Source organism: Panthera tigris, chromosome F2 (assembly GCF_018350195.1).
Source record: "Panthera tigris isolate Pti1 chromosome F2, P.tigris_Pti1_mat1.1, whole genome shotgun sequence".
NCBI classification, from domain to species: domain Eukaryota; kingdom Metazoa; phylum Chordata; class Mammalia; order Carnivora; family Felidae; genus Panthera; species Panthera tigris.
Genome location: NC_056676.1, coordinates 54,127,278 through 54,150,829, shown reverse-complemented (window position 1 = coordinate 54,150,829; position 23,552 = coordinate 54,127,278). Strand labels below are relative to the sequence as shown.

At 42.3% G+C, this 23,552-nt stretch overlaps 1 protein-coding gene across 4 annotated transcripts in view; it reads left to right on the top strand.

Annotated features, from left to right (window-relative positions):
- Window positions 1–23,552, top strand: part of SYBU (syntabulin) — a 74,025-nt gene that overhangs the window by 33,055 nt on the left and 17,418 nt on the right. The window contains exon 1 of one of the 4 annotated variants that reach the window (XM_042973257.1): window positions 4,944–5,006. The exons of the other annotated variants lie outside the window; for them this stretch is intronic. Coding sequence (XP_042829191.1) covers window positions 4,979–5,006 — 28 coding nt within the window. The 5' untranslated portion in view covers window positions 4,944–4,978. Of the gene's footprint in view, window positions 1–4,943; window positions 5,007–23,552 lie in introns of those variants that run through there. 4 annotated transcript variants of the gene reach the window in all.

The following is a 23,552-nucleotide window of genomic DNA, read 5'->3' as shown; positions in this document are numbered from 1 at the left end:
TGGTGGTTGCCAATAACAAAATCAATGAACCTCAATATAGCTTCAATAAAGTCCACAGAGTTGAACACATAAGACTGTTTGGGTGCAGATCAATCAACTATGAGGATACGAACATCAAAGGAATGTTAAGATCTTCGGTGTTCTCCTCTTAATCATAAACTAGTCCTTTCCTGCTTGTCAAAATGTTTATTGTGCTACCCTGCATATCATGAATACTTTCCTAAGCAGAGATCATTAGACTTTGTCAATTTAAACAAGAGCTTTTGCATTTATACGGAAATGAGCCTCTGAACCTTTCTTTCACCCCGAGAGCAAGAATGCTCACCCAGAATGCAGCAGAAAACATGTTGTGGTAGACTATTGTTCAGTCTGTCACTTTTCCCCAGCAGACACCAGATCAGTAAAATAAAGCTGAAATGTGATGAGTGGACGGAAGTGTTTATCTTTGTGCAAGGTTACATATTCACTCTCATGCCTTCCTCCCATCTGTGCTTTTGAGGATGCACCCAATCAAGCTAATGGTGCCAAATGGTCCGGTGATGGTGTTCCCCTAAGAATTAGTGAATTGTAATCCCCTTCTTCCCAAAGGTGACTGCCATCCAAATCCTGGGTCTGCTAGCATTTATTGCATGTGTAGTGTTATGGCCACCAGTTTGGGGGCCTGCCAAATGCTTACTAAGTGCTCTAATGTGTTGAGAACGAAGCATTATTGGTTTCCCATACATAGCAGATGTTCCAGCAGACCACACAATCACTATTAAACATACTTATCGACTGCCAACGGAAGAGAAATAAACCTGGAACCTTATACATAAACGTGGAAACCAAGAGTTATAAATCATGCAGATCTATGCTTTGGATTAGACTTTTGTTTTTGTACTAACTGAGGAGAGTTTATCGAAGACACTGTCTGTGTGCAGAGGTGGGGGCATAATTAAGGGGATCCAATGAGGTATGGTCAAATACTTGGCCTTGTCAGCAGCTTGGAGTTATTTCTACATCCTGAAAGGCCGAGAAGAGGGCGGAGTTACTCAGAATCCAGAGGGAAAGAACTCTGAGGCTACGTGTGAAGCAATTGGACACGCGCTTCTGTGTAGGAATGAAACCCCTGATAGGAGAAGAGCCAGACAGTTAAATACCCTGATCTCTCTGTCTCCTTTGTGGGTACAATTCGTTGTGTGGCATTTTGGTGTACAGCAGGGCTATAGACAAAAAATTATAGGTTGAGAGGCACCTGGGTAGCTCAGTCGGTTAAGCATCTGACTCTTGGTTTTGGCTCAGGTCATGATCTCACGACTTTGTGGGTTCAAGCCCCACGTTGGGCTCTGTGCTGGCAGCGTGGAGCCTGCTTGGGATTCTCTCTTTCTCTGTGCCTCCCCCACTTGCATTGTCTCTGTCTCCCACAAAATAAATAAATAAACATTATTTTTAAAAAAGAGAAAAAGAATATGCGTTGAACCACATAGTATGTTTGCTTGGGTAATTCACTGCGTTAACATTTTCTGCCACCTAAGCTTGTATCTGATAGCAGCCAAGGATGCAGGCCATGGTTTAAGTGAGGTAATGCCTCAGGAACCTGGCTGCATATACTTGGAGATGCATGGACTAGAATGTTTATGGCATAGCAGAAGCATGAGGTTCACGTCAGAGTCTAAAGAAAAGAAAGGGAACCCGCACTTCATCACATCTAAGAGGTTTCCGCTAAACCTAGGTTTGAATCCTGGCTGTACGTTGACCAGCTTTCATGCAGCTGATATTTATTAAGCATTTAGTCTGTGCTGCTACCGTTGTTCTAGACAGTAAGGATAGAGGGAAGAAACAGACAAGATGCCTGTTCTCATGGAGTCTGCCTTTAACATGGGGAGATGGCTGATACACAAGCAGACAAACAAGATGAGTTCAGATAGTGACAAATGAAGCAAGGTAATTTATATAGACAGTGACTGGGGATGAGGCAAGGGAGTGTCTGAGGAGATGACATTTGAGCTGAGAACTTAGCCATATCCCTTCATATTTAGGGACGTGTGGGGTTGGGGGTAAGGCAGTGAGTTAGGAAGGGAGAGAGTGGTGACAGGTGAAGTCTGTATCGTTTGATTACTGGGAAGCCATTGGAGGGTTTCAAGAAGACAGACATAATTTAAGGTAAATGTTTGAGATCCTTTTGACTATTCTGTGGAGCTTGGATCATCAGGATGGGAAACTGGAAGATGTACTTAAGTTTAGATGGCTTAGCCTAGGAAGGACGGTGGAAACAGAGAAAGATCTAGGGATGCAGTGTATATGGCAGAATCGAAGGACTCGCATTTCCCTAATGAGAATAAAAAAATTTTATTTCTGGGGCGCCTGGGTGGCTCAGTCGGTTAAGCTGCTGACTTCAGCTCAGGTCATGATCTCGCGGTCCGTGAGTTCGAGCCCCGCGTCGGGCTCTGTGCTGACTGCTCAGAGCCTGGAGCATGTTTCAGATTCTGTGTCTCCCTCACTCTGACCCTCCCCTGTTCATGCTCTGTCTCTCCCTGTCTCAAAAATAAATAAAACGTTAAAAAAAAAATTTAAAAAAAAAAAAAATTTTATTTCACTTGCTAGCTCGAGTAAATCTTAGGAGATCTGAATGGAAGAGTCCGTTTCTGATGGATTTTTTATTCGTTATTTTAGTTAAATGTACTTACTTATACTGTACTATTAATTTAGAAACATTGGGGGGTGTTTTTGTTCACAGTTAATGTAAGATTTTTATTCAGTTTTTCTCATCCTTAGAGCTACTTTCCAACTCCTCTGACTTTTCTAGAACACATCATTTTCACTTCCACCCAATTTGTTTGATACGAAGCAATTTTGAATCCACGTCTAGTGCTCTCATTGGACATTTTCTTTAAGACTACAAGTACGATGAAGGTATCAGTGAAGTTACTGTAAAAAAGAGGTTATAAATACAAAGGTTAAATATAAAGATTAAATAAAATACAGAGGTTAAAACCAGACAGAAGTTTATTTGTCTCTTGCTAAACAAAACCTAGGTATTTGGGTGATCCCTAATCACCTGATCACCGAATCACAACCTATGTCAGGTTGGCTGTGACCTACTAGGCAGAGGAAGGGAGAAAGGGACCGGGGGGCACTCAGTCACTTTAAGGTCAGGACACAGAAGTCATTTCCAATTATATCCCAGGACACTTGGCCAAACAGGCACCTGTTACTGTGGAAAAAGGGGAAAATGGAGGTAGACAACCTGCAAGCTGCCACAACATCCACTGTAGTATGAGGACAGTTGATTTTTCTGTTTTCCTGTAGATTTATACAAATACCCTTCATTATCCAAAGCTATTTGGTTCTTGAGTTCAGTTAGCAAGGGATATGGGTTTTTGTGATCTCTACAATTTAACCATTCACCATATTGCCATTTAAAAGGTTCTTTTAAAGGATGGGGGGAAATCACAGGAATAATTACATAATCTGTTTTTTTCATTTCTTAGCCTCCTTCATTTTAAACAATCCCATCAGTTGACCTCCCATAGGCAGCCCAAACTAGCACTGATTGAGGTCAATTCAGACTGATGTGTTTTTCAAACAGCACTTTTTGTTCAGAGAAGGTAATTATGAGCAAGAGCTCTATAATAAGAGGCTATGGAAAGACTCTAATATATGGGGTTTCTCCTTTTCTGAGAGATAATTGTGGGAGGAGGGTTACCTCACCTTATATTTAGACACTGAATAGGGTGAACCAGGCCACTTGCAGACCTATGGAGAAAAGAAAGTCTTCTCTTTTTCTTTATAATATAGAGGAGTAATTAATACTTAGCTTTTGCAGGTTGCTGTGAGAATCGTAAAATGTGTCGGGTATATAGCATATGCATACTGCACAGCACTGAGAGGTCCACGTGCACATCTTGTATCTTTGCAAAAATCATTGTTAATGTCTGGCAGGAAGTTTTGTTTGTAGTGATGGTGTCTGCCGGCATGCTGTATGTGTTCAGTATATTTATTGAACTTATTGAATTACCTCTGTTATCACTGCTATTAAATAAGAAATGAGGAAAGTTTACAAAGAGCACAGCTTTAGAGGTAAACATGTGTATCATGTATCTTTGTAAAAACCAATGTCAGTATTTGGCAGGAAGCTGCATTTGTAGTGATGGTGTTTGCCTGGTGCACAGTATGTGCTCAATAAATAATCACTGTCATTATTGTCATTAAATAAGAAATGGGGAAAGTTGACAAATAGCACAGTATTAAGGCCTTGGAATGTCTACTCACCATCTCCTCTGCATTGGTCTGGTTTTATCACAGATAACTGTTTTGTAAGAATTATTCTGATATAATGGAGGGTTTTGGTGAAAGCTTAATAAACATGTCTACTCTAAGCAAATCCATTTGGAAGGACTATGCCCAGGGAGTCCTCGATTCCTTTCCTCCCTTCAGAACAACAGATCTCGCCTGTTCCTCTCTCTTGGGCAGCTCTGTGAAGTGCCTTGCATATTTAAATAGCTGGAATTCATGGAGTACAACAAGCATTTTTTCCCCAAGCTTCACATTCTTGCCATTAAATTTAGGAATGTGTGGGGTTTTGATGCAATTTCTTCCTTGCCCATTGGGATACAGTCATTGTAGAAAGACTAAGCGTTTTGCTCCAACATTGTCAAAGGATCAGCCCTGACTTGTGCAGGCATTTCCTTCTATTTGACAATTTGGTATTTCTTTAAATGCTTTGTGTCCATTCACGAGGGCGATGGTTTCATTTGAAATGCTGCAGTCACCAGGGAGAAGCTCCTCTTCCCTGATAGGCCAGCCATCTCTCTGCCTCCTGTTGCTATGGTGCCCAGCAGAGGAACTTCCTTGCCCTGCACATGGAGGAGGCTCTGTCTCCATGGATACCCCACTCTAAGACTGTACTCCATGGAGAGATGAGCTGCTCACACTGTATTTCTGCACGAGACATACCCCAGCCTGTGGCGGGAGGCTGTTTGCAGAGGCAGTGTTTGCCATGAAAGTCTACGGAGCTTACCTTCTAAGTAAGTAGTATTAGTCACAGTAAGTAAATAATTATATTGGATCACAGAGGATATGCTCTTTGTGTATGTCTGTGTGTGTAAAGTTAGTTGTGGTAGGTGAAAAATGTAGTCTAAAAGCAAATTTCAACTCTGCCTCTCAGATATTCTGAATGCAGAGTCTATAACTAAACTTTTAAAAATACACACATATATTGTTTTAAATACCCCTTGTCATCTGTGAGTCTGTTTGTGGAATTCAAAGCCAACGCAATGAAGATAGATTGACCATGGACATTTACATTTTAGAACGCTCTTCTAAGTCTGAGCATCGCATGCTGCATTTGTAAATGCAAAGCCTGGCCTTCCCCAGCGGTGCGCTCTGGGAATAGTTGAGCACAACCACAATTAATGCTAATTGGCACTGCGCATAGTTGCAGTGGGCCTCTGTGTAGGCTGAGACGCAGTGTATTTATTATCGAGAGAGCTTGCTCCCGTGCTCTTGTCTGCCAGTTCATGGAAATTATTCAGAGCACATCTCTGACCAGTTTTAATTCACTTTTCTCACGTGGCATCCAGGAGAAACTCTGAAACCTTCATGTACATGGAATTGGGATGTCGAAAAGTTTTCTTCTTCTTCTTCTTCTTCTTCTTCTTCTTCTTCTTCTTCTTTTTAATGACTGATTTGATCTAACGTTTCCTCTTTACTCTACATTCCAAAAGCATAAGGGTTGGGTTTGCAATGTTGTAAAATAAATGAGTCATCTTAAAGCGATTTTCATCTGGTGGGCAAATGATTAATGTCTGTGGTGTTAAAATTAATTACTAGAAACAAAGGAAGCTTATACATATGGTAAGCCTAAGTGTAGTTCAATAACTTTAAAATTGTGTAAAATTTAGATTTTTAGGCCATCCACAGTAGATAGCATCCAGCAGGTCTAAACAAAAAGCAGAGTATGTGTTATATTGGTATAAGAGAAATTCATTTTTAATCACATAAAAGAGTGAGCACAGAATATCATGCTAGATTGTAAATTTCTTTTATTTTCTGTACTTATGACTGACAACTGTTAGTCATGGCTCAATTTTTATTGCCCAAAGTGGTGAAAAAATATCACCCTGTGAGAGTGTGTGACAAGTCCACACACTCTGGACTTGTCATTGAGGTCAAGCTTTAGGTCATTGCTTAATATTTTATAAATATAATTTCCATCTGTCAAAGGAATAGTGGACAGATAAAGGGACATGATGAACTCTGTTGTGATCATGCTTTTGGAGACATGGAAACAATGTCAATGACACTTTTCCAATGTTTTTCAGCTGATTGGTAACATAGGGCCCCATTTCACCATCTCGATGTGTCTGTCCCCTTCTCTGCAAACCAGCATAACATGGGATTTTTTTCGACCTCAAAATATGTGAACCCCCTCTCTAAAACTGTTTCCTCATCTGTACAATGGAACAATAATAGGACCTATGATATAAGGCTGCTTTGAAAATTGAGTGACATCATCAGTGACACATGGCATACAGTAATTATTAGCTGTTGTATTACGAATACTGTGAGTATCATCATCACCATTTTTGTGATGCCATATAGTCCAGGGAGGCTGTGGCTCAGAGCTTGCACAATTCTTTGGTTTGGTTCCCTTAAGCCTATCAAATTTTCTATCAAATACTTACTGAGAATCTAACTATGTGCTTAGTATTCTGATGGGAATGATGGCATTCACTGTACAAAATAATGTACCTAACAAAATGTGAGATAGAGAATAGTCTTCTCTTTTCCAGTGTGTGCTTTTCTCTTTTGGTTAAATGGCTGTACGTGCATATAACAAAGCGTTTGCCTACTCATTTTGCTACCACTAGTGGATATGTAGCATTCCACAATGGGTCTGTAAGATAAAAGGGGGTAGGCCATAGCATAAGTTGTTAATATTTATAATAAATTAAAAATATGACAGTGAAAAATCTAGGTTCAAAGTTTAAATTCACTTCCTTTCCTGAAAGGATTTCCGTTCAGAGTGTAGTAAATGACATACTTTGAAAAGAGAACAGTTTCATTAAGTTGAAAGTTTGGGGGGTGATGGGAGAGGAAGAGACAGGAATGATTGATTAATCTGTATAAAAATAGGCCCCATGCTGGGACTTTTCCTTTTGCACTAATCCTGTGTGACATCTGAGCCAAAAAAAAAAAGTACATATAAAACCAATGCCCTATGCACAGAGCCTGCTGGTGTTGATTTTAAAAACGCATGAGGAGTTGACCCAGATTACATTTTGCAGCTTTATTTTTATTTTTATGTCATTTTCATTTTCCATTTCTTCTTTCTGGCATATCCTCTCTTTCCATCTGTTTGCCCTGGAAAGAACGTGGCATGTGGAACAAGGACCATACCAATCCACTCGAATGGAAAAAAGGGGAAGACATTTTACGATGTGATTTAAAATGAGCTCTCGGGAGTTTGGGAACTTGAGAATCAACGTATGTCCAAATACATAGTTAAATATATTATGCTAAACATGATTTCATATGCAATATCACTCAGATAATCGAGCTAGAATAAGCCCTCTGTTGTAATGTTTCAAGGCAAACGTTAAATCCTTAGCAACATCCCCACCAGCATGGTGACCTTTTATCTTTACAATGCTGGTCTGGTGACCAAAATAATGCCCCACTTTCTTTCCCATTGTTATCGGCCACACAGTCAGATGCTCTGATGGTGCACAGTTTGTCAAGTGTTCCGTTAGGCACTTGGTGCTGCAGGCATGAGTTGTGGGTCACATCCTTTTGTTGACATCTGAGGAGCATTTTGAGCTCTCAGCTCTGTTCGCTGAGTCTTTTTTTTCAGCAGAGGGAGTTTGTGGCAGTTTCAGAGGGAGGCATGCTTCCTTGCCTTGTGTGGCGGCAACATTATTCGGGGAAACTGGATCTTCCTGAGTCTTTGGCTTCTTGTCCTCACCCCTGTGGCTGAGATAGTAAGGCTCTGCAACCCTCTGCCAGGACGATCTGATTTCTGCCGAGACTGTTGGCGGGCCTGACTGTTCTTGAGAGATGGAGGTTGTGCCTGAACCTGATCCTGCCTGACATCCAATGCTTCTCCCCTCAGTTACTGGAAGAGAAGGATCCAGGCCACAGGCTGAGAAGCTCTAGGCGTACTGAGCAATGGGTTAGGATCTGTAAGTGGTGCCCTGGTGTCGTATCCCACCAAGCTGGGTTTGCCAGGGACAGTAAGGGGTTTTGTCTGCATGAAGCTGGGGCATTCTTGAATTTTGGATGGGATTCTCCAACTTAGCGTTCCCACCCTTCCTTCTTTCTTTAGTCTCAGCCACCTCTTAACAGTACTGAACCTGTAATGCTACTCATTTGTTTTTTCAACAAGTAGTTATTGATGAGTCAGGTACTGAGCCAGGTACTGGGATATAACTGTAAACATGGGGCTCCCTGTAAGATGTGTAACATGTTTCTGGGGGAGGTACAGGGTCCCGTGAGTGCGGAGAGGAGGACCTTAGAACCCAAACTTTGGGAGTCTGGAAATCATCCCAGGGGAAGTAGTGTTGTACTGACACTTATAAAGGGTTAAACCAGCTGTTTAAATGTGTAGACACTCAAGTATCAGAACTTCACAAGCCATTGCTGTTCATTTAAATACTATGTACTCCCTTAGGGTTGTTTTTTTTTTAAGTTCATTTATTTATTTTGAGAGAGAGAGAGAGAGTCGAAGAGGGGCAGAGAGAGAGGGAGAGAGACAGAGAATCCCAAGCAGGCTCCACGCTGTCAGCACTCAGTCCCACAAACCCCAAGATCAGGACCTGAACCAAAACCAAGAGTCAAACACTCAACCACTCAGGGGTTCCTCTCCCTTAGAGTTTTAAAAAAATTCTGTTGTTATGATTACTATGTTATATTTAATAATTATTTTTTAGATGGCTCTTTCTTCTGCTGGGGTGTGAGCCTCTCTAGGACATGGACTACATTTTCTTCCTTCCTTCCTTCCTTCCTTCCTTCCTTCCTTCCTTCCTTCCTCTTTCTTTCCTTTCTTTCTTTCCTCTTTCTTTCTTTCTTTCTTTCTTTCTTTCTTTCTTTCCTTATCATTTTATTATCTTTTATTTTAAATTCATTTTAGCTGCTTCCCTGTTTCTTTTTAATGTTATGTATAAAATGTGATGCATAACAAGAATATATATAACATACATGTAAGCTGTTCACTATAATAATAAGGCAAATATTTGTGACCCACCTTCCACTCTTAGAATCACCACCCCCAAAGCTGTCCGTGTGATCTCCCAGATCCCATTCTCTGCCTCCCCACACAGGTCACCACTATATCGAAATGTGTTTTGTATTGCCTTGCACTTCAAAAACAATCTTAACATCTTATTATATATGTGTCTCTAAAAATATGTCTGAACACAAGGGTAAGATTTAAAAGACCTGGAGCCATGTTTTCTTTGCCTTTATGTTCTCCATAGTTAGCACAGTGCCTAGAACTTTGTAGGTCCTCTCTAGATGTTTGTGAATGAACGGAAGCTCCCCAGAGCCCAGAGGATATTTGTGTGGTGCTGTATGTCAGGGAGAAATTGGAATTCAGCTTCAGTGAGCTTGTTCCTTTTGAGCCTTGTTAGTTTTGCCTCATTGGGGGTGCTCATAGATATAGTCCACAGAAATTAGTCACATACCATTTAGTTCTTTGGGGATATTTTCAAACTATCATTCCCCTACCTATCATCTCCGTCTTACCACTGTGCAGTTATTCTCCAGTGGTCCTGAAGACAGTGGCCTCAGTATTTTTGTGACGGTCTGTTTTGCTTTTCCATTCCATTTTGCTTTTTCAAAGAACATTGTGGGGTGAGGAGGAAAGGGGTGGAGAGAAGAGAGAACACTGAGTACACTTGAATTTAAAAGTTAACTTGTGGAGGGCTGGGGGTGGGGCAGATTAGCAGGGCAAGCAAAGTGTTGGCCTGGGAACTTGTGCTCCGTGCCAGATGTCACTTTGAGTGGAGATCCTGGGGAAGGTTCCATTAAACAAGTCCATGGAAATTCAGAGCATAATTTGTGTGTGGAGCCTAATCTAATTGTGAGTGTGCTTCATTCTTTTTACATACTATAAACCACCTAAGAATCAGTAGAGAATTTTTTCAGGGGGACAGGCAAAAGCATTTTGTTCAGAAGCTGGAGAGTTCAGATAATTTTTAATTGGTAAACAATGGTGTGAGGTGCAATGCTGGAGCTGGCTGATGGAAGCTGAGCCGGTTTGCAGAATGCCTTGTCTCCCTGCCCAGCATGCACCCAGCTCTCTGCAAGGTCACAGTGGGAGGGCCGCCTCCGAGGTAGTGTCCCCTCCCTGGGCGGGTTAGGCCTTGAACAGGTCTCTCTGAGCAGAGTGCAATAGCTTTTCCACCTGCTTTGCACCTGCTCTCCTCCAAGCCAGGCCCTTGATCCAGAATTCTCTCTGTTGTGCTGCCAGGTTTTCTCCTGGAAACATTTCCATGTGACCCTATTATTCCCTCTCCCTGATTCTCACTTTAGTTCCTTGAACACATGTCTGAATTAAAACAAACCCCTCTAGCCTTTCTGTTTCTCCATTTGCTTTTGTTCCAACACTCTGTATAGATGCCAGAAGTGGCCAGAATTTACCCAGTTTGTTTGTTTTATTTTATTGACATTTGTGCTTCCAAAGAAAAGATATTTGCTTTAAAGGTGGATTACACGGCACTAGATTAAATCTAGCATTGATCTCAGAGCATCTCAATCCATTCTGATTAGATTATTTTATTTTTTGCACAGTCCTCAGGCGATATGAGAGCCATTCTTCCTTTCATTTGGCTGAGAAAGTTCCTGTTTGGTTTGCTTTTCCACTCTGGTAGGGCAGAAAACATACATATCTTCATTCAATTGTTCTTTTATGTAGTGGCATTGCAGTCAAGCATGTAACACAAGGTGAGGGTGTTTGTTAATGCTTCACATACTTTCTGCTTTTGCTGTTTTAAATTCTTTTATTCACCTGGATGACGTTGAACCAATGCAGTTAATTTTCTGAACCTAACAACTAGGTTCAGAACTGGGAAGGATCTCCACTGTCAGGGCTCTCCTCCCTTCACCATATGACCCACCTCCTAACTCTCATAGTCATCTGCCTTGCCTTCCAGCCTCCAATCTCTCCCCCAGATATTGCTGTCACTATATCTGCAAAAACATCACTGTATTCATATCACCATTCCATCCAAAACTCCGCATGGCTCCCTCTTGCCTTCCAAGTAAACTCCCTGAGCACAGCATTCACATTCTTCAGCATTCCAGGACAACTCACCTCTGTGGCTGCTTTATCTCATCCGATCACTATCCTCCAGCCAAACAAGGGATCCAATATATTCTGAATATTCCCTGTGTTTTCCTTCCTCCATGTGTCAGGTCCGGCCATCCCTTTCACCTGAGGTTTGTCCCTTTCTGCACCCCCAACACTTGTTCCTGTTCTGTCCAGTGTTCGAGGCCCATCTTAAGTGGCATCTCATCCATGACATATCTCCTCCCCCATTACCCTCACCTGGCTAGAAGTATTTCTTCTCCCTCTGTGTTCCCTCAAGGCCCCCCTGTCTATATTGCACCCATCTTGTCCTCTCATATTCTAGTTGTTTGTGTGGCCCATCTCCTGACAGGGTCTTTGGGCCCTGGAGTTCTTCTCCAGGCCCCTCCTCCCCAATCTTTACTCCCAAAGCCTTAGCATGTGCAAGGTTTACTGCATATTTGAAATGGACTAAATTGAATGTTATTATCTTGGTTTCCAGTTCTTAGATCTTTGTGAATTCTGATCGTGAGGTCCCAAGCAGAGAGGGTGGAAAAGAAACTGGAGTCAGACAACCAGCTCTGCTGTTTACTAACTCATGGCGTGGGGCAAATCACGTCACACTCAGAACCTCAGTTTCCTCGTCTACACTCTGAATGTTTTTGAGAGGAAGAATTAAAGGAAATGGCAGACGTAGAGTTTCTATCACATTCAGCTTTTGGTTCACAGCAGCTGGTAACATTAGTACCTGACCCCGTCCTTCCTTGAGTAGGTTATCCCTTCAAGGCCTGTGTAATCTGTAGTCTGCTGTCAACACCATACCTTTCGTGTTTTCATGCATGTCATTAATAAAGCATGTTAAGTAGGTTAAGGACAAGGGCAGAGTCAGGTGACACATCACTGGAGATTTCCCTCAAGGTTGACAGGCAATCCATTAGTCAACATCCTTTGGGTACTGGACTGTGCCATCACCCAGTGCACATCTCCACCTCGTTCGGAAGACTGTTCTAAGTGACTAAATGCCTACTGGATTCCACACGTGTGATTTATGTGGTAGCCTGCAATCCTAACTCTGTCAGAAAAGGAAGTGAGAACTGTGTGTCCTATCTGGTTCTTAGTGAACTCTTGCTGGCTCCTACTTGCCTCTACAGTTTTACTGCAGATCAACGCCAAACTTGGCAGTTTATAATTTTCAGAATTTACCTTTCTGTCTGCTTTGAATACCTGTATACTTTTTGTTCATCTCCAACCTGTTATTTCTCTTCCTTTGTGGTTTCTCAAAAATTAGTCGGGGTTGGGGTGGCACCAGGGTGGCTCAGTCGGTTAAGTATCTGACTTCAGCTTAGGTCATGATCTCACAGTTCATGAGTTTGAGCCCCTCATCCAGCTCTCTGCTGTCAGCATGGAACTCACTTAGGATCCTCTGTCTCTCCCCTGCTCTCTCTCTCAAAAATAAATAAACATTAAAAAAATTTAGTGGTGTTATTTCAGCCAGATCTATAAGTTCTTTCAGTACCTTTCCCCCTTCATTCAACAAATATTCTTCTGAGCCTACTGTATATGCCAGGCACTGTGCTTGGCCCTAGGGAGACAGGGATGAATGGCACACAGGCCTTCCTAGGCTGCGTGATTTTTGCATGCCAAGTTTTGGCCCGAAAGCTTGAGTTTTAAGAGATTTGGTCATATGGGGTAGAGATAGGGGTGGAGGGAATATCTATCCTAATTGTAAGTAATACTAGTCTGTCAGTCCAGTTGAAGGGAGAGAAAGAGGAAGGTAGCTCAGAGAGCTTTTTCAGGAGCCACTGCTGAATGCTGAGAGTGGGGAACTTTTAAATCTGTCGAGGCAACAGCACCTACTGTGTGCTAACAGCTGCATTACACACTGGGATACAATGAACAAAAGCCCTCAAGGAGGGCCATCTGGGTGCCTCAGTCAGTTAAGCCTCTGACTCTTGATTTCAGCTCAGATCATGATCTCACAGTTTGTGGGGTCGAGCCCCACATCAAGTCCACGTTGGGCTCTACTCTGACGCATGGAGCCTACTTGAGTCTCTCTCTCCTCTCTCTACCCCTCCCCCTACCTCTCAAAATAAATAAATAAACTTTAAAAAAAAGAGTGCCCAAGGAGCTGATGACATGCTGGGAAATTGTAAGCAGGCATTGCAGTGCAGTGTGATAAATGCTTCTTAAATTCTGGGTAGGGTAAGAGCATGAAGGAGGGGCCCTTCCTGAAGGTCAAAGAGGCCAGAGACCTGAATAACAGGTAGTAGTTAGTCAGGCTCAGAGGGACAGGAAAATAATCCAGGTAGAGGGAACAGCATGTGTGGAAGCTGGGAGTCTAAAGAGTACTATGCTGCCTTCAGGAAATGGTGGTGGTTGCACTGGCCGGGGTACAGTAGCCCCTAAAGAGATTATAAAGGGCTTGTAATCATGCATTTGGACTTGATCTTAAGGATGTGGGGTGCCATTAGAGGGTTTCCACAGGGGAGCCACCTAATGAGATTGATGCTCTGGAACAGCGTGGGAGATGGAGTGTTCAGGGCCATGGTGAGCTGCTAGGGCACAGTGTGTGGCTGTTTCAGTAATTCTGGGCGAGAAATGCTGATGGTCTGGGGTGGAGCATTCTGGATGGGAAGAAGCAGACGGAGTTCAGAGTCACTAAACAGATCTGAGCAGGTGGCTTGCAGTTTATGGTTAAATATTAAAAACAAGATGGGGCGCCTGGGTGGCTCAGTCGGTTAAGCGGCTGACTTCGGCTCAGGTCATGATCTCGCGGTCCGTGAGTTCGAGCCCCGCGTCGGGCTCTGTGCTGACAGCTCAGAGCCTGGAGCCTGTTTCAGATTCTGTGTCTCCCTCTCTCTGACCCTCCCCCATTCATGCTTTGTCTCTCTCTGTCTCAAAAATAAATAAATGTTAAAAAAAAATTTTTTTTTTAAATATTAAAAACAAGAGCCATTGATTACAGTGGTTTTCAAACTTTACTGTATGTAAAAGATCACCTGGACAGTTCATAAAAATGTGGATTATGGGAGTCAGTGTGTATTTTCAGCAAATAGTCTAGATGACACGGATGCAGATGGTCCTCAGACCACACCATGAGGAACCCCTTTCTATTAGATTTTTTAAAATGACAGTACTTCTTTTAAGTGTATTCACAGTATGTTCACTTTTCACTTAAGAATGAGAATTCAATCCTGTTATCTCTGTTGAAAATGCAGGAATGGCTCAGGCCCTAGGGTTAATGTGCTAAAAAAAAAAAAAAAAAAAAAAAAAGCTGTCTCCTCCCTGTTTGCTCTCGGAAAGGGATGCAGAGCCAAGCAGAGTGGCTGTAATCTTGTTAAAACCCCTGCTGCAGATTGTTTGTAAATGAATTTTCAAAGCTTTCAGCATGCCCTTTGCAAGAGCAAGCAAGCGACCATTAATGGAAAAAACAGTATTTCCCCAACCCTTGAAGTTCCATGCAGGTGTGCATTCTTAGTGTTTAAGGCATATTTTGATGCACTTTTTATTGTGATCTTTCTCAGGCCAATATACCTCGTTTCAAATCCCAGCTTCACCATTTATGAGCTGTGTCACCATGAGCAATGGCTGTGGCTATGGCTGTCCTTTCCTTCTCTCATCTGTAAAATGAGAATAAAACCACCTGTCTCATGGGCGTGGTGTGAGGATTGAATGAGAAAACACGTAAACCATGTTGAACAGTGTATGAACATAATAAGCCATTTCTGACCATTACTGCCCAGTAATCTGTAAAAACTTTATATCATTGAATTAGAGGTTAGTCATTAATAAGCACTTCACCTTCTTATTTCGGTCATAGTAATTTAAAAACACACACATTTATGGTGCCCATATGCAAGAATTCTTAAAGAAACATAAGTGTTTAGCAATATGTACCAAACATATGAATAAATAGGCCAATAATAACGATGGATATTTATTGTGCACTTACAATTGTCCCAGTCTGTCCTTAAATTCTCACAATGATCCCATCAAACAGGCGTGCTTGATCCCTTTTTGGATTGAGGAAGCTGAGGTGTGGAGAGATTAAGTGATTGCCTGTGGTCACATTGTCATTCAAGAAAAGATCAAATATTTGAACTCAGAACCTTCCAAAGCTAGACGCTGCTCTTATCTACAGCTGTTAGATACGTATTGTCAGTTAAGTGAAGCGTGGTTAGTAACACTCAGATTTATGCCAAGTAAATTAAGAAATTGACTCATCTTGAATGTGAAATGTGTAAAAATTGATTACCAAAATGTTTTCTGTGGTATACAGCTCTATTTAAATCACAGTGAAGCCTGCACTCCACTTCCCAGAGGCAGCCATTCAGGAGCTACGCTAGATGATCTTTGAGGGCATCTCGGTCAGGGTGTCTTAGAGCCGTGCTTCTCCAACTTGAGTGTACAGATATCTCAAGGGCTTGTTAAAAACCAGATTATTGGGCCTCACCCCTGCCTCTGAGTTGCTGCCTCAGTAGGTCTGGGATGTGGTCTGAATGTGGGCATTTCTAACAAGGTCCCAGGTGCTGCTGCTGCTGCTGCTGCTGATTTGGGGACCAAACTTTGAGAACCACCATCTCTGAGGAATAAGTAGATGATTTTGGTGAATTTAGGAGCAGAGGATGGTTTAAAATCTACCCCATGATTGCCTGACCTGCTCCACAGACCTCGTTGCTTAACTTGACCAAGACGCTTGGAAGCGACAAATCGTCAGCTCTGACATGGAGATGGTTAGATGAAAATCAAAATATAAAAATCTTTATTTTATCTTTAATATTTCCAAAGCAGGGCAGTTGCTTTCTGATGTAGAAACTTTTACACAGTCTCTTCCCCTTCCCCAAACAGTGGGGCCTGGTTTAAAACCCAGGTGGTTCCCTTACCTGTGACTCAAACCCAGTGTTTGGCTTTAGAAGTAGGTACTTTACCCAGTTCTGGGCTATGTTAAGGAAGCACCATGGAGCAAGGATTTTCTCCCTCGGTGAGGATATATTTATAGTCCAGTGACTCTGGGGTCTTCTCATGTCTCTGGGCTGGTCTCATTGTCGACACTAAGGGGGAAAGTCATGGAGTAACCTAAGCAAAACCCAAAATGACGTCATGTAATCTCTCATCGTTTAGGGCTACTCAGGGTCAGAATGACCCAAGAATGGACGATCAGCTCAGGCATGTTGGACCCTAAAATTGGGATAGGGTAAGGCAGACATTCTAGTTTTACTTGTAACTGTTGATCCTCCATGGCAGTAAGAGGTAAGAGTACAGAAAGATGAACGATCTGCAGAGCATTTCTTTTCGTCTGTGGAATATATTACATTAAAGTGGATTTGCTCTCTGGGTTTTTTCCTTAGGGAGACTTGTGCCTCTGGAAATACAAATAGTTGTTTATCAGAATGGAAACTCTGGCTAGATGAGTAACTGGAATAAACCCAATTCATTTTCTCATCACCAGGAGATTGAAGAAATTATGGTATGAGTATTACAATGGAATATTAGATAGCAGTCAAATGAATGTACCGCAAATATATGGAGAATCTTAGCAATATGATTTTAAATTAAAATTGTCCCCAAAGATTATAGATATCATGGTAGCCTGTTGTAAAAGTGAAAGATAAGACAGAAAATAAAAAAGAATCTGGTTTTTTGGAATATTTATAGATGTGATAATTCTTTATAAAAAGTAAAGGAAGGAAATGGTGAACAAGGTATAAGATGAGGAGGTAAATACAAGTTAGTGTGGATGTTCTAGTTTTTGTGATGGGTGGTGTTTTCTTCCCTGATTATTATGTTAAATGTAAACAAAAACATAAATACAATAAATGAATACTAAACAAATAAACATAAATACTGGTTCATACAAACCAGTCAGTAAAGAAACAAAGATAGTGTTGCATGGACCAATGATGAGAGTGTGTCAAGAACCAAGGAGTCTGATTAATCCAATTCTGTGCATCTGCGACTCATTTTTAAAAGAGGAGGAGGGAGTGAGGAAATCGATTTCTAAGTTGCAGAGAAAATAATGAAATGTCACCTTCTAGGCCCATGCTTGGTTCCCACACAGCACTGTGGCCTGAAGGCTTCGCCTCTTTCTCCCATCTCTCATGTCATTTGGTCCATTTGGTTCTTTATAAATGAAGGTCACTGAGGGAAAATATCAGTAGGTCACTGAAGATCGCCGGCAGAGTCATTCAGACAAACCACGGCTGTAGTATCACTGGGGTAGGAAAAACATGTGGTTCCTTTTCTCTGATACCTACTTCTCGGAAAAAGGTAACACGTCTACATTTTTTTCTCAGAGAAGCAAAAGTAGGAATTTTAGAAAATGAGGAAGACTGTGTCCAGTACAAAAGACCTGTTGCCAGGGGCGCCTGGGTGGCTCAGTCGGTTAAGCGGCCGACTTCGGCTCAGGTCATGATCTCACGGTCCGTGAGTTCGAGCCCCGAGTCGGGCTCTGTGCTGACAGCTCAGAGCCTGGAGCCTGTTTCAGATTCTGTGTCTCCCTCTCTCTGACCCTCCCCCGTTCATGCTCTGTCTCTCTCTGTCTCAAAAATAAATAAACGTTAAAAAAAAAATTAAAAAAAAAAACCAAAAACAAAAGACCTGTTGCCAGACACAAATTTGGGGGCCTGTGTCTTAGAAGGATGTTAAACGACTTGCCTCTGAAGTGCCTTTATTGCCTCATTTCCTTGCTATTGCTTTTCCTCTGGTGTTACTTCCCTCGTATGCTGTTCCCTTCACCCTGCACGACTGTTTCCACAGCCCCTCGTGCTACAGGCTTGAATGGTCATGGGTAGTTTTGAAAGCTGGCTAGTTTAGTCAGCCTCTTCCATGGAATCTTAATCTTTCCAGCAGGAAATAGTACTTCCCTTTGTTGACCTCTTTTAGAACCTAAGTTAGCTCCCTGCTAAGGCATTTGCCTGTTTCTGACAGCAGGATCAGTGTCTCAGCCTGACATTTGCTAGGTGTACCAAGAGCTGTGGGCATTCAAATATGAACTAATGACATCTCATCCTTGTGGAATGTCATCTCCCACCGTGCGTGTGACCCACAGTCTCTAGGAGAAGGTTCTCTAGTTGGCTATTCTTTGGTGTGTTTCAGGCTCTCACGTGAAATTGGAGAATTCAGTCGATACAGCCTGTATCTGAGGATTCCCTTGTTGATTTATAATCTAATTGGAGGAGAACGAATCCTTACCATTCTCTATCAGAACCATCTTCTGTTTGTTTATTTTCATGCTAGTTTTGGTTTGCTACTCACACTTCACGGGACAGCTCACTTCACTCCTGGTTCCTGATCCAAGTCCTTTTCCCTGATTCTGGTCTTACATAGTGTTGGGATCCAGATGTGGTTCAGGGAGGGTAATCATAAGAAGAAAAATAAAAATGAAGGCAGTATTTTAAAGTGTTTGCCAAATGCCAGGCACTACTTTTTCATATATTAACTTATTTAATCTTTTCAACAACTCGACGAGATAGATGCTATTATTTTTTTCCTCTCATAGAAGAAAGGGAGACACAGAGAGGCTACATGGCTTTTCCAAGGTCACACAGCTAGTAATGGAAGCTACTAAACCATAGCACCTCATAAAAAGCAAAGAGAAACAACTTCACAGAAATTGAAATGCAAGAGAGAAACAGAAAAGGGGATACATCATTCATGAACCAACAGGAAAGGACATTAAGATATGAGAAGTGGAGCATGACTGAGTGCTGACAAGGTCCATTGATGTAACTCTCTGACAGACTGTCTCAGTGCAGGAAAGGGGAAGTTCAGCGCTGCTGAGAAAGTCAAGGGAGTGGGCTGAGATCCAGAGGCAATTTCAGTGTAGATGTGGATCGTGGCACCCCTGGAGGTGAGGCCACTGTCACAGGTGGCGGGGCCTGTGAGTGCGGAACAAGAGCTGTGTGGTATGACCTGGAGACTGTCACACGGGGTGGCAAGGATGAAGAGAGGCAATCAAGGCTGTTAGATATTAGAGTCTTTTTTCTTTTTTTAATTTTTTAATTTTTTTTTTTTTTGAGAGAGAGAGAGAGAGAGAGAGAGCATGAGTGGGAGGGGCAGAGAGAGAGGGAGACAGAATGTGAAGCAGGCTCCAGGCTCTGAGCTGTCAGCACAGAGCCGGACGCGGGGCTCAAACTCACAAACTGTGAGATCATGACCTGAGCTGAAGTCAGAAGCTTAACCGACTGAGCCACCCAGGTGCCCCTAGATCTTGGAGTAAATTAGGAAAACAGTGCTTACGACAAAAGTGAAGTTAAAAAACGAAATGAAACACCATGTTGTCTTAGGGTGTTGTTGCAGGTCGCTGCAGTGAGTAGTAAATTATGTCATCTCCTAGGAAGTGGGTGTTTTTGTTCCATTCATGGTCTCAAACTGCCTGCGGACAACACCACTTCACTGAGAGTAGAAAATGAGGTGACTTCGAACAAGACTCATCCTCTCCCTTTCTCTTACACTCTGGACTTAAAGTCACAGACCTCAGTCCTAGCCCTGACCCTGATTTAATCAGTCCGCATTTCTCTCTCCCAGGCCTCATCACCTCTTCCCTCCCCCGTTAACTCATTCTGCATTGACACCCCTACTCTCATCCCACCAGCCACCTCCAGTTTGCTTTTCCCTGATTTAGGTTTTCCTGCCAGACCTGGAGGGCAGGCACTTCATTTTGGTAAACACTGGATAAACAACACTTCTCCTTAAATAGAAGCAGCAGACTCCCCATCTAGCTTTTTTAAAGGGGCAGAAAGTCTGTTCAGTTCTGTGAATTTGACAAGAAATTAAAGATAAGGAATGTGCAAAAGTCTGGAAAATTTTTCAGGGAGGATTTGCTTTCCTTATTACCAGGCTCCCAGAACAATCAGTTAGGATGAAGTTCATGGCCACAGTGGATGTAACCCTTCCCAGACCTGTTTGGTGGAAGGCAGTGGGAGATGGAACCACCTGCCAAAGGGTTCGTGTCTGATGCTGATTCATCGTGGAAGATGATGTGTTGCCTATGTGGCTCATTTGGTGCCATTCAGCCTGTTAGCCTTGGACACATTGGCCACACCCAAGGCAGCAAGTTAAGGCTGATGGCATAACCCAGATGGAGAGTTTTCTAGATTGTGAAGTTATTCTCTCTGCTGAATGGTATTTGACACCCCCAGCTCCAAACTGGCCAGTCCTTCCTCTTTAAAACAGGATTATGAAGACTTCAAACCATGGACCCACTACTAATTATCCACTAGCTTTGCAAACCAACATGTGTACACATGAGTTTGACTGGACCTGGGCCAGTATTCAAATGTGTGCCTCCTCCAAGTCCCTGTCTTCCTTTCCAACCCTCTGAAGATGGATTTAGCCCAGGAGGGTGCCTTCGGAAGGCCAGGAGGGTGCAGGCCACTCTGGAAGTTAGATTCTTCTCTTCTGGGCACTTTGTCTTCGAACTGACTCCTCCTGTTGGCAGCTGGTTCACCTCGACTTCTTACTTACCTTCAACTTCCTATTGAAGAAAGTCTTTGCAATCTGACTGTGCCTGGAGGGAGATTCCATGTGCTCTTTATCTTTGGAGCTCTCCTCCCCAGTGTGGTCTGTGACCGCTGGCTGCACAGTCATCTGAGATTTATTGAAAATGCAGATTCCTGGATTCCCCCTAGGTCTTCTGAACTGGAATTTTTGTGACTGTTACCCAGAAGTCTGCACTATTATTCAACTTTCCAGTGATCTTTAGGCACAGTAAGGTTTAAGAATCATTGCATTATTAATAAGTATAAAATAAATATTTATGAGCCTGTCAAGCACATCTCATGCATTTCACTTTTCATTTATTTTAGCTTCACAACAATCCTCCAAGATAGGAACTGCTATCCACCTAGAGTGGGGCTGACACATAGCACATGGCACATGCTCAAGAAATTTTTGTTAAATACACACACACGCACACACACACACATACATAGACATAGACATATACATACACATATACATATATACATACATATATACATGGAGTCAGGCTGTTATAGTGCCTTCTTTAGGTAGAGCTTGTTGGGTGTGTGACTTTGCAGGCTGGCTCCTCCTTCTGCTGATGCTGGGTAGTGCATGGCAGTGGTGATAGAGGATCCCAGATTGACACCTGATTGGCCTTTGGTTGAGTTGATGGATCTCTCATCTAGCGTTCTCTTCCTGGCCATCTCTGGCAAATTAAAAGGGCCACATATTTACTTATTACTAATGAAGAGAGCAAGCCCAGGGAAGCTGGGTGGTCATTCACGAAACCAGACAACACCTGGTGTCCTTCCTGTAGTTTACTCAAGTCGGTCAATACACAGACTTAATTTTCCCTGGGGGGGAAGCAAAGGGAGACTAGTTGTATCCTGGGTTCCTGTCAGAAATGTTCACTTCCTCCTGCTTTCTTGAAGTTTCTTTACACCCTCTATGTTTATCATTTCTTTCATCTACTTTCTTGGTTAGCAGGTGTATTCCCTGTATTTCTGCCAAGACAGGCAGCTCAGGCAACCCAAGATAAAGGAGTGAACAGGTGAAGTTGTCTTCGACCCTGTCAGGCCTCTTGGGCCTCCTTTCTCATGCTCCTCCCCTCCTTTTCTCAGACCTTCAAGCTACCAGGCTCAGGGGATTGGCCTCTGATAAATGTACAAACCTATGTACATTTTCCCGGGGACTTTCTGAAGGCAAGGTTCTAACCTGGGTGCAACTCTAGAGATTTTTGGAGGAGACCATAGGGAGTTTGTTTTAAAACCACAGATGTTTTAGACATACTCTGTTGTACATGCACACACATACACACACACAGTAAAAAATAGAAACATATTCTCCACTGACAAATGGCTGAAGGAGAGCCACCTTTTGTAAAGAGTGATTATAAAAATGTTTGACTTAAAGGGGAGCCTGGGTGGCTCAGTCGGTTAAGCATCTGACTTTGGCTCAGGTCATGATCTCGTGGCTCGTGAGCTTGAGCCCCTCATCGGGCTCTGTGCTGACAGCTCAGAGCCTGGAGCCTGCTTCAGATTCGGTGTGTCTGTCTTTCTCTCTGCCGCTCCCCTGCTCACTCTCTGTCTCTCTCTCAAAAATAAACAAAGAAAGAAAGAAAGAAAGAAAGAGAAAAAAAGAAAGAAAAATGTTTGACTTAAATAAGAGAAGGCATTTCCTATTGTGGGACTTTTTAAGGGAAAGGTGTTTAAAAAGCTCTCTTCTGGCCTTCAAGCCACTGTACCAGTAGTTCTAACTAGAAATACTAATAGCTAACATATACTGAGTGCTTGCCATGTACGAAGCACTGTTCTAACTTCTCTGCATGCTTCACCTAATTCCTGCAATCCCTTAACAATACTTACTATTAATATCTTCATCTCCATTTCACAGATGAGGCATCGAAGGCAGAGAGAGAGGGTAAATGATTTGCTTAAGGCTTTACAGAGTTAGAAGAGGCATGATTCAAACCCAAGTGACTAGACTCCAGGGCCCTCTTAATACTATATTAAATGGCATGACTGCTTTTATTATAAAATGCTTTTTCTTTAGAAAAAATTAGATTGTTTCAAAGGAAAAATAAATTGCCAGTAATTGTAGTGCCTCCTATTTTTTTTTTTTGAAGAGTAATATGCACATGGTTAGAAAAGCCAAATAGCTCAGAAATATATAAAATGAAAATAAGGGTCTTGTTATATCCCACTGTCCCATTTCCAAGAGAAACTACTATCATCAGATCTTTTTTATCCCTCAATAAAAATGTTCTATGCATGTAGCCAGTTATATATAATTTAAAGATTTGTTTATCAAAATCAGGCATGCCATACCCACTATTCTGCTTCTTGGTTTTCTTTTTTTTTTCTTTTTAAAGCTTATTTATTTATTTTGAGAGAGAAAGAGAATGCGGTAGGGGCAGAGAGAGGGCAAAAGAGAGAGAATCCCAAGCAGTCTCCACGCTGTCAGTGTGGAGCCAGACATGGGGCTTGAACCCACAAACCGTGAGATCATGACCTGAGCCAAAACTGGAAGTCAGACACTTAAACAACTGAGCCACCCAGGCGCCTCTGCATCTTGGTTTTCTTATGTAGCAACAGGTCTTCTAGATGTTTTCACTCCAGCACACACAGCTTCATGTCACTCACTCCTTGTCATGATTGTAGACTATACTCTTAGGTCCCTGTATCATCTGATTTCACCAGTCACTATTGATGGGCAGTTAGGTTGTTTTTTTGATGCTTAGGTGCAGGACAAATTCCTAGCAATACAGCTTTCTTTTTTATGGATATTACACCAACTCACACTCTTGCTAACTCTTATGGGAGTA